Source organism: Athene cunicularia (genome assembly GCF_003259725.1).
Source record: "Athene cunicularia isolate RWA chromosome 13 unlocalized genomic scaffold, athCun1 chr13_part1, whole genome shotgun sequence".
NCBI lineage: Eukaryota > Metazoa > Chordata > Aves > Strigiformes > Strigidae > Athene > Athene cunicularia.
In genome coordinates, this window is record NW_020799117.1 from 7,575,427 (window position 1) to 7,587,002 (window position 11,576).

At 53.2% G+C, this 11,576-nt stretch overlaps 1 protein-coding gene across 1 annotated transcript; it reads right to left on the reverse strand.

The window, feature by feature from the left end:
* Positions 1–906: 906 nt before the first annotated feature.
* LOC113485323 (LON peptidase N-terminal domain and RING finger protein 1-like) lies at positions 907–9,991 on the reverse strand (the record flags this gene model as incomplete). Its single annotated transcript, XM_026858421.1, has 11 exons — positions 907–1,407; positions 2,472–2,618; positions 2,709–2,871; positions 3,777–3,935; positions 4,353–4,474; positions 5,124–5,238; positions 6,660–6,753; positions 7,527–7,662; positions 8,177–8,308; positions 9,070–9,192; positions 9,851–9,991. Coding segments are annotated over 11 exons (1,530 nt in total), but the record flags the coding sequence as incomplete, so codon positions are not given.
* Positions 9,992–11,576: the final 1,585 nt, after the last annotated feature.

The window sequence follows — 11,576 nt, forward strand, 5'->3', positions numbered from 1 at the left end:
GTTTAGAGACAAGCAGCATCCAGGCACTTGCAGACAGGCGCTTGCTCCCCCGACATGGGGCTCACAGCCTCGGTCACGGATCCTGCCCCCTCTCCAGCTCTCCGGAGGTTCAGCTCCCTTTGGCATGACTGTGCTCTTTCAGGAGATCCTGAACTGTTCTGGGTCCCACGTGCAAGGATCCAGTCTCCACTCACATCCTGATTTTGTCCTGAGGAGGCAGAAAGTTCACAAGAAACACTGAACACAGGAAAATTGCTCTATTCAAGGGGCGGAAAGTCTCACAAAGCCACTTCCAGGCTTAACTCCCTCGCGCCATCAGCTCCTTCTAGCCCGCCCCCCCTTCCCATCTGACCCTGCAACCTGAACCCAGCCAGGCTTGGGAACAGCAGCCTTTGGGTTGGGGGAAAAAGCACCAATGCTGCCAAATCCCACCCTTCCCACGGGGCTTCATGGCAGTGGAGCTGGCAGTCAGGGAAGTGGCTGGCAGTCTCCAGCATGGCTCTGGCCCAGGGAAGCAGTTGGCGAGCTCAGCACAGCAAACACAGCAGAGCACTGAGCAGAGCAATGGGAAGGGGACATCCTGACCTGGGCATGGTCAGAGAGCAGCATCTCCTCACTGTGTGGTCATGGAGGTGGTTATGAGCTGCACTGTGGGTTTTGGATTGTTTAATTTAACCTTTCTTCTTGTTTGAAAAGAAATTAAGTCAAACTTGTAAGCAGAGGCAGAGCCATCAGCTCCCAAGGCTGGGGGAAGCTACTGGGACCTCTCTGCCTCCCAGTGCCACCTCTCCCCAGCCTGAAAATCTGCTTCACAGAGCAGGACCATCTACTAAAAACCCTACACTGTCCTTCAAAGAGGAAGAGGCAATCCTGGCACGAAGTTCTCTGCCCTAAGGAGAGTTCTCTTTAGCTCTGGAGCAGCTCAGCAAGTGACTTTGGTCCCCAAGACACAACCCAGCTTTCTATCCCAGTCTCCCCTCTGATGGCACAGCACGGCCATGTCACCAAGCAGCTCCCAGAGGTGGCACGGACGGTGTAGTGGTGCTGCTGGTCTGACATCGGCCCCACTGAGCCAGGCAGAGGGTGCCCAGCTCACCACTGAGGTTGATTTCGGGGGGGCTCAAACCACACACAGAACCATGAAGTAACACATAGAGAAACTCAAGGGGGTGGAGGTCTCCCCTGCAGAGAGAGGGGGGACCAGAGGGCTCAGACGTGGCCCCGGGGGCTGTGCTCGGGCAGTGGGTGCCTGGCGGGGGGCTGCTGCAGCAGGGAGGCGAGGATGCGCTGCAGCTGCGTGAGGCGGGCACGCAGGGACGTGGTGGAGAAGAGGTTCAGCTGGTAGGACGGCTCAAGGGGCAGGATGGAGATGAGCCACCAGCACCATGTCGGGCCATCTGCCAAAGCCTAGAGGGGAGAGAAAGAGAGACCCCCAGGTCAGGAACTGCAAGGTGAATGCGTGTCAGGATGGCAATGCCAGCTTTGGATAAGGTATTCCTCTGAACTGCCTTTTTGACTGTCTGGGCTCCAAACTGCCAGATAAACTAATTTAATTTCCAGACAAGCATTCCCCAGGGAGTCTCCAGACATAGATGTAACCAGGAAAAAGTCTATACTAAAGAGACAAAGAAATATCTTGTGCATTTCCTTGTTTAAGGTAATGCTTTTGTAAACACGAGCCAAATCCCACGTGGTTGGTGACTTTTGGGGCATTTGCCTTATCATCACTCTAAGAGGCGAGGTGCAGGCCAGGCAGGCACAGCCACAGGGCAGTGGTTTTGTAAACTGGCTTTTTTAAAACCTGAGCCAAACTAAGAGGGAAATGCTCGATTCAGCTGATGGAGGACAAGTCATTCAGTGTTGATGCAACTGCTGGCCAGGACAGCCTTAGCCTGCGACAAGCCCGCAAGAGCATATTTATAACGACCCAGACAGGTAACAATTTCTTAAAGGAGTGAAAACTAAATTTGGGGATTTTTTTTTTCCCCTCCAGAATCTGAATTTGTCAGAGCAATTTAATAAGCAAACTGGATCCTGCCCTCTTATCTCCTCTCCTCAGGCCAGCTGTGGCTGTCTCAAAGGAACACAATGAGAAAGGAGACCACAGGCCCACTGAGTTGTGGGGTTCATTTCTTTGCCCTTTTGGGTTTTTTCCCCAAGTGTTTTCAAATCCAGGCAGTTCAGTTACTTGGTTCTTGTTTAGGAAAAGACTCCAGGAAATCTTTTAAAACTCAATGCTCAGTTTCCAAGAACAATTTAAAACCATAAAGAAATATTAAATAGTTTTAACAAACAAACCCTACCATCTCTGAGTGAGAGATGCTGTAACTTGTAACAGGAGTGAAAAACAGTTTGTTTTGCTCATCTCAGCTGAGCAGAGAAGCAGGGTGGCTAGCACAGGAACAGCGCTGCTTCGGAGGCTCTCTTGGTACCCTTGTCTATTTACAGCATTCTTTCCCTTGGGGCACTACCTGGATGTCCTCTTCCTTCTCCGGCAGAGGTCCGTGATGCATCAGAATGTGCCTGGAGGCCAGGTCTCCGTGCTCACAGAACCGCTGAGCCAAGCGGTAGGTGTTTTCATGCAGGCATTGCAGCTCCTGCAGCTCCTCCCCGGCCACCTGTATGGAGGGAAGAGGTACATAGAGGGTGTCTGTGGGGAGGCTCTGTCCCACCACAGCCAGGGGCTTTTGCCCTGGTCCTGCCCTCACCTTCTTGTCCTCCAGGTACTCGATGTCGGCAGTGTGGTAGCCATCCCTGTGCCCACGGCTCAGCACCCGGAACCGCCGCCTGCCGATGGTGTCCACCAAGGACCTCCCGTCCGCCAGCAGCTCGATCTGCCGTATCTCCAGCACGCAGCCGTAGTCAGCAAAACTGGAGGGAGACGGGGGAGAAAAAACGGGGCTGAGCTGGGATACCAGTGGTGAGAGAGCTGCTTCTCCTGAAGGCACCAGCTCCAGAGGAAGAAAAGGCGCAGGAACAAGCTGACTGGAAGGGGGCAAATTCAGAAATTCATTCAACTCTGTTGAGTGACCACTTGCTGCTAAGAGGGCAGGGAATAATGAGCACACTGCCTGCACTCCCTTGGATTTGCCATACACCAAAATGACTTAGTTTGTCACACTGCCCTGACGTCCAGTGGTCCTGAAGACACCATCCCTTGTAGAGTCATCCTCCCAAAGCCCAGAAAATGTTATTTATCTCATTTCACTTGAACAGGACTGGAGCACAGGGAGGATATGGCATGTAAATACAGGTATTTAACGGAGTACTTAGGTTAGGAGCCTGGAGACAGCCTATCCGAGATCTGGAGGTACCACCAGAAACATAAGGATGGCCATACTGCACCAAACACAAGCTCAACGTCTTCTCACAGCTTGTTAAGGACAAAGTATGAGAATTACAGCAATTTTCAAGTGCTCACTAAGAGAAGCTAGATGTCACAGCCAGGAAACCATGCAGTTTACAGATGTCCTGAGCCCGAAACTGTTCCCAGACAGTCGTATTTAACAGCCACCACTGTCTCTGCCCAGCTCCAGTGCCAGCCCCATTGACTGTTTGGCCAGTGGTGATGCTGGGAGGCAGCAAGATCCCATTTCACTCTGCTGTGTCGGGAACACACCACCTCCCTGCTGATTTTATCTGTGGGGTGCAATGGGATAGGAAATTGCACCTGGGTCCTTCTCTTGAAACTACTCAGGATTTTAGACATTTGGGACTAGGGCAGAAAGGGGAAAATCAACCGGGGCAGAGGGAAGTCACCTTGCCCAGGAGCTCACCTCTTCCCGTTCTCATATATACACATGCCGAACCTCCTTGTGCCGGTCTCCTGACACCGCCGGATCATGAGGCGGTAGCGAGGCTCGAAGACGTGCAGGGGGCAGGCGATGCCTGGGAAGGACATTGTGCATACGAAGATGGGGATGTTCTTGGTCAGGCTGAGGGACAGGAGAGGAGATCACTATGAAACCTTCTGGAGCAAATCTCATCCCAAGAGCTCTGCATTGGCTTGTGCCATGGCTACTCCTCAAACCAGATCTGTCCTTTTCCCCAGGAAGTGATGCTCCAGTGTAGAGCAACACCAAAGCTTCCACTTGGCTCACTGAGAGCCCAAGGACAAACTCTGACCACAAAACATTTCCCTGCAGAGATGCTCCCTCATCCCCAGGTGCCCAATGGGGCACGTCTGCACCCACCCAGCACTGCTGTGTCGTGGTCCTAGAAGTGGGACAGACACCACTTGAGCAGCCCCAAGCCAGAGCGATGGTATGTGGTGTGGACAGCCCCCTCAGATCCCTTCACAGCCCCTGTGCACACAGACACACACACACCCCCCAGGGCAGGTCACTGCTTACTTGGACAGCTCTGCCATCTCAGCCTGGTGCAGCTCCCGGCGCTCAGCCAGCTGTGCAGGGAAGGTGGCCAGCATGATGTCCTGCAGCAACACGGTGGGGCTGTAGCTTCCAGCCTTCAGGTACTAAAAAATTAGACCCAGAAATAGGTTGAAGAAGAGCTGGGGGGGAAGCCTGAGGCCCTGCCAGGCTCTGAATCGTGCTCACATGTATTGGAGCTGAGGGTAACTTTAGATCAGAGAAAGTCAGAGATAAAACCTATTGGGGGATGTCAATCCATCTAGCAGGACAGGATGTCAGCTCCACTGAGACCTCCAGATGCAGCTCAGACCCAGGGCCCATCCAATGCACCGTCCTGTCTCTGACAGTGATGCAGTCCTTGTATGACAACCTAATTTCCCTGATAGTCTCATCTGAATCCCTTTTCATTAAAAATTAAATCAAATCTCCAGGCTAGCAGTTTTTCCATCCATTTCCATTTTTTAAAGTAATTAGTGTCCACTTTTTTCTTTCTTTCTCTGTCTCTCTACACCTCTCAGTCCTGTTTACAGTCTCACTAAATCACTGTGGCATCCTGGGGAAATTAATATCTTGGTCTTAATTATCAACCATCTGGTCATTCCCATGTGAGCAAATCCCTGATGCCACCATGCCAGGGAGCTGCTAACATGACAGCATTACACCTTCCCACCCCAGCCCTGGGCAGGCTGCTGGCAGCCAGAGCTAGTCCCCAGGGCTCCCTCAGGCTCCCTCCCACAGCACACATGCCCCCACCTCTCTCAGGCTCTGTTTGCAGAGGGGGCAGTTGGGGCGGTGGTCCAGGCAGCGTTCGAGGCACTCCTTGCAGAAGGTGTGCCCACACGGCGTCGTCACCGGCTCGAAGAACATCCTACAGAGGGACCAAAGTCAATGGACCGCAGAGAGCAACACAGGGGAAGGAGAACAGATAAGCCCAGCCGAGAGAGAGATCACAGCGCCTCTGTACACAGGGCTGGGTGCCATCAAAGCCATCATCCCCCAGGCCTGGCTCAGCACCCCAGTTTGGAAACCCTTGCTGGTCTCAGCCCCACAGTGCAGGGGTCCCACAAAGCACTCAGGGATGTGCAGAGGCCCAGGCTGCTGCTGCAAGGGTTGAGGAGGTCAGGGAGAGCAAAGCCCTGGCAGCCCACAGCTATGAAACCACCTTCACTAAAGCTGCATTGGCTAAGGTTTGCTCACAACTCCTGTTAATTAAATTAAAAGCTTCCTAACTGGCTTATTCCTTTAATTAGAAGTCTGGGCTCAGACTGTCGGACTTGCACAATGATGTAAGATGAGAACTGTCCCAGGCCTGAGCACTGCTCCCTGTCCCTTTGGGGTCCCTGCAGACCCCATCAGGGCACCCTCAGTCCTGGCAGGGCTGTGGTTCCCCAGACACCCACAGTGGTGTTTAGCCCGAAAGGCAGCCACGGGAAAGTGCCTCCTTCTCCCCTTCACAAATAGAGATGACAGCAATCATTGGGTTGCTCACAGGTGGCTTCAGGATCAGAAATGAAATGAAGAAGTCAGGAAAACCTGCTCAGCACTGAGCCCCAACTCCTCATGAACATTATGTTTCCCTGCTCTCAGAAGAGACCTAAATTCACTTAATTCAGATCAGGTACAGGCTTACTCTCTCTCTCCCCTGTGTTATTTCCCCATGCCATGCCCAGACCTGGAAAAAGCTGCTGAACAGGAGACCCTGACTGTCTTGCACATCTGGTGGTGCAACACCCAGCCCTCTGCCAGCAGCCGCTTGCACAACTGCTCAAGGTCCTGGGACATGCCAGAAATAACAGCCTGGTTTTGGCATGCCCTGCGGCAGCACCCAGTTCTTCCCTGGCCTTGAGTCAGCAGTTGGATGTGGGCTCTATCCTGTCCTCTTTCCCACCTCCAGCAGGCACAGAGCTCAGAAATGCTCCCCTCTGGGTTTGCAATACCCCCACGACAGATGGTGTTTCCCTGAGGCAACACCCTCCTGTTCCAGCCTGCAGTTACAAAGGGCAACCACCGCTTTCAGTCTTTGACCCCACTGAACATCTCCACCTCCACACCCATCTCCCAGGCAAAACAGACCTAACGATGCTGAGACAAGGTGATCTGAGCTCTTACAGTCTGGCAGGGCAAAGCATGCCCCTGTCTTCCCCTCTTCTCTCTTATCTCTGCTGAAACCTGCATTTCAGCAGTACCAGGGACTGAGTTGGCTATTAAGATGAGAAGATCCACACCAGGAAAGAAAACCCAGCAGGTGCTAATTCTTCATCCTAAAAGCTCTCTGGCCAGAGAACTCACCGTATGCAGAGGGAGCACTCCAAGTCAGATATGCTCAGCAGCTCCTCGAGGCACAGCTGGGTACACTTTGCTGCTGCTGTTTGCTCTTTGTTATCTAGTGGCAAAAGGGAAGAAAAAAGAAGACAATCCCCCATTTCAATACTGAAAATTAATCTTTGCTTTCTGAGCTCATTCTGAGGTGTAGCAGTTAACTGGTACATGAAGTGCTTTGGAAGTTCAAACCAAAACCACTAGGAAATGCAACATAAACCCCTCTATTAACCCATCCGTGCTCATCCACAGCTTTTATGTCAGTAGGTCCTGGCAGAGGAAGGTGGTATCTCCCTAAGTCCTTTTGCAGGCAGGGAAACTGAGGCACTGAGAGGTGAAGTGGCCTAAGAAGCTCCTAGATGGAGGCCTCTGGAGACCTGCCACGAGACATCAGCACCGTTTCACACAAACACAGGTACATGGCAGCCATCTGGCAGGACGCTGATGGCAAGTTAATGCCAGTGGAGGTGCCGCTTCCACCAGCGCATGGCATGCCATGTCCTTCACGGGCCATTAAATCTAAACCCATGGGAACCAAAGGGAGCCTCTCCCTGACTCCATAAAGGGAACAAGTGATGTCTGGCTTCAGCAAGAACTTTTCACCAAGCTAGACCCAGAAGTTTGGTGGAAGTTCACCAGCCCAACACAGGAAGATCCGATCCTCCTCGCATGCATGAGAAGCAGCAAAAGTGCTGGCCAGAGCTGCCCCATTATACGCCCCTGGGAGGTCTGCTCGCTGAGCTGGCACGCGGCACGAACACTGTTTTCAATGCCAAAATGGATTTTTAAAAGGTATTTTGCATGAGAGGAGATTCTGGTACCTTTAATGACACTCACCTACTAACCGCCGGCCCCGCCTCTCTGACAAAGTCTCTGGTTCGTGCCGTTGCCCCGGCTGGGAAAGGGTGGCTGTCCCCTGACCGTGCTCAGACCCAGTGTCCCCTCTGCCATCCGTCGGCTCTTCCTCCTCATCCTAGGCAGAGAAAAGATGAAATCGTGCCCAAAACCTCTTCTCCCTTTGAATGCACAGCCCTATCTGTCCCACTAAGCCCAATGGCACCGGGAGGCTGTCTGGTGTGTTGCTGTGTATTAACATCTTGCATCTGCAGGACAGCAGAAGAGCGTGGCCTTCATATATCCCTGCTCATCTCATGGTACAAACCGGGGTTTACTCTGCCAGATGTACCACCTTGTATTTGGGTGTATCTGAGCTCATTTTCTCTGATTTCCCCCTCTCTGCAAATGTGCCAAATTTGTCTTTAGAAGGCAAAGAGTGAAAGATAAGCTTTCCTTAATAGCTGATAATGGTCTGAACTGTTCTCAAGTGTGTTTTTTGCATGAAAAAAGCATTAAAACTGGCCTGGGTATGGTCCTGCACAGCCTCCCCTTATCACACCTGTTTTCCCATCATATGAAAACCCAATTTGGGATGTCCCAGAGGGACATTAAGTCCCATTGCAGACTCAGATTGTTGCAGGCTCTCTTACCTGAGCTTGTGTCAAAGACAATGGGAGAGCAGGGCTCCCTCCATCGACCTGGGGACCAGTCAAGCTCTGGTGAGCATCACTAGGGCATGCAGCAGCCATGTGTGGCTGAGGAGCATCCTCTCGCTTGAGGATCTGCAAGGAGAAAGTGGGGCTCAGGGGGTGCTGGGAGAAGGAAGCAGGGAGGTGAGTGGGCTGCCAGGTTCCCTCTTTCCCCAAAGCAGCCTCCTGCTTGCCACAGGACACATTGGGGTTACCTGTTTCATCGCTGGCTGAGCTATCTTGTCAAACAAATGCCTTAGCAACATTTAAGGAAGAAAGCAGCACAAGACAGTGAACAAAATGGTGTATTTTAAGGGCTGGGAACCATGTTCTCTATCACCCACAAAGAGCAGGAAGGGGATGAGCTGTGAGGGGTACAAGGTCATTCCCCATTTCCCTGCCCTTTCCCTCCTGAAGAGCAAGTGTCCACTCATGGCATGAAGTCCCCAGGCTGGGGACACTGCTGGAGGCACCCCTGGTGATGGTGATTTTGGTACAAAGGTGGATGCTGGCCTGAAATCATCTGCAAAAAAGACACCAGCTTTCCAGTAACAGCTTTTGGCTGGCTGCTTTCCTTGGGTGACTATTGATACTGTCTTGAAACCCACCTTGTGCCATGTCAGCATCTAAACCCTGCAAAACCTGAGACTTGATGAACAGAGCAAGGAGAGTTTTTGTCATGGGTGAACCTGCACCAGAGCAATGGGAAAGCTCTTTGACCAGGACCCAATTTCCCTTGATCCCACTGCTGACCAGAGCAGCACGACTTGATGGACACGGGTCCTTCAGAGCACAAGGGCATCTCCCTGTGTAATGTGAGGTCACAGGACCCTGCCACGGTACAGCCCACGCACCTTCTCCATCTCTCTCCGAGCAGGTTGGAAATGAGGACTGAGTGTCAGGCAGTGTTCCCATGCTAGCAGGGCTTCGGCTCTCTGTCCCATCTCCAGAAGCACCTTCCCTTTCCTGAAGAAGCCCTACAGAGCACAAAAACCTGTGGTCACTATGAGACAGTGACCAGCTGAGCACATGCCCCTTCAGCTCCTGTGAGAGCCCTGAGGGCATCTTCCTCCACTCCTGCCTGCTCCCATCCCAGGCCAAAGCACCTGGACACATTGCTGCTCCCATGCTCAGACTTGTCTAAAAAAGACAGGTCCACCCGCAGCCAGGTGCCCATAAAACAGGACTCTCCCAAAATGCAGCAGTTGCAAAAGCCAAGCAAATAAACCCTAGAGGCCTAGAGAAGGAGACAAGGGCTTCTGCCTTTGAAGCTGTGAAACCATTGTCAGCGAGTGCTTCACAAATCAGCAAGTGAGCTCCCTGGGCTGATTTCTCCAAGGTCAGCTCAGCCTCTAGCCAACACCTCCCCAAGGGCCCAGCTGTGATCCCGGGCACCAGCGCAGTGTCGTGCCCTCCCTGCCTGCATGCGAGCAAGGACAGACACGGCACCGGAGCTCTCCTGTTAGCGCAACACAGCGCTGGCAGCCTGGGTGTGCAACCTCACGGGTCTGGCCAGTGTATTTCTGAGCAGGATGAACCCAATGGCTAGGAGAATTCAGGAAAGGGGGAAACTGCTCCTGTACAGTAAGATTTGGCTCCAAGCTCAGCCTGCCGATGGGGCCCCACTCTGCTCACCTCGTGCTCTCCAGGCTCAGCTCTGCACACAGCATCCAAGTCTTCCAGCGCTTGCAGGTGTTGTCCCAGCGCTGCAAATGCCTCTGCCCGGCACAGCCGCAGGGAGCTGGCATCAGGGGCTGGAAAGAGAAATGTTGTCACTCATGTGATGAGTCCATGGCAAAGCAGTGGGACTGGGTGACGCCGGGGAGATGCCACCACGGTGGGACAGCCCCTGCGCCACTGCCTCGCACTGAGCACAGCCAGCTCCTGCGCTCCTCTTTGGCAGGAGTCACTGGCCTTGTAAGTCTCTGCAAGGAAGTTATCTCCCCTAAACACCTAGTTTTAAACTACTGGAGACTTTTTCCTTTGTTTTGCCCCATCTCCCATGAACGCCCTCAGCCAAGGGGCCACACCACTGCCTTGGGGCTCTGCCACACTGGGTCTGGGCTCTCATCCATCCTTTTGGGATGCAGCAAAAAGGCTGTACCATACACACAGTCCCTGCGGGGGCTGTTGCCACGGAAGGCTCTGCAATGTGATTCACCCAGCAGAGCCACAATAACATGTTACCAAACAAGCCTGCAGCTACAGAGACCTGAATGCCCAAAACACCAGGGAGCCTCCCAGACCAACCTGGCTGCCACCACCCTCCTGGCACAGAGGAAAAACTGGCAGGGGTGCAAGGAACTGCCCCCACCATGTGACTCAAGGCTTCCAAGTTTGAGAAAACGCTGAGATTTCCCAAAATGGAAAAAGGGAACTAAGTATCCAGTGCCTTGTCAGTGAGATGTCACTGATGGATCTCAGGGGGGGGGGGCCACAGCTCCCACAGGCACTACTTGCCATGACACCCCAAGTGTCACAGTGCTGGGCACCCCACATGCTCCTCCCTGCTCTTAAATAACAGGCAATGAGACCCTCTTCTCTCCTGGGAAACACCATTAAGCCCTTCCTTTCTACCAGCACTTCCAGCACAGGAATTGGGGTGGGGGATGTCAAAGAGTATGAGCAAGCAGCACTCCAAAGGCCCACACTCATGTAGTAATCAGGTGTGGTAATGTTTGTGGGTTTGAACTGCAGAGATTCCCAGACCCACCCCATTATATCACAGCTTGCTATGGAGGTGACCTACATCCAGTGCTGTGCTGGTTTCCCAGCTAAGGCAACGGGGCTGTGCACTCAGTCCTGTGTCCCACACAGCACGGAGCATCGTCCCAAGGGTCACTAAGGGCTCGGGTTGGGGATCTGCTGCTCCCTGGCCCTTTTGGGGAAGCCTCCAGTGTCACAGAGGTCCCCACTGGCTCCTGGCTCCCTGTGGGACAATGGTAGGTCCAGCACGGATAGCACATGTGGTGGCCCTGCAGGATGCTGGCTCTAAGGCCAACCTCATATCATAAATTAGGCACCATCTGCAGGCAGTGGTGCTGCATTTACTGTGACAAAGTGGTGCAGGCAACATCACTTTGCTGAAGGGCCAGCAGCTGCCTCCGGGGCAAGCCAGGTCCAGAGCCCTGGCCAGCAGCCGATCAGCGATCATCAGGAGACATCGTTGGTGATGATGTCTCCCGTGCTCCCAACCCCAGAAGCATTTCCTCCTGCCTCAGTTCAAACATGACACTGATGTAGCTCTGCCAGCAAACTGCAGGTTCGGACTAGCAGCCCCATGACAGCAGGGTGCAGGCAGCCAGCATCTGCCCACACCCCTGCCCGCCTCCTCTGTCACCATGCCCAGTTGCCCACCGAT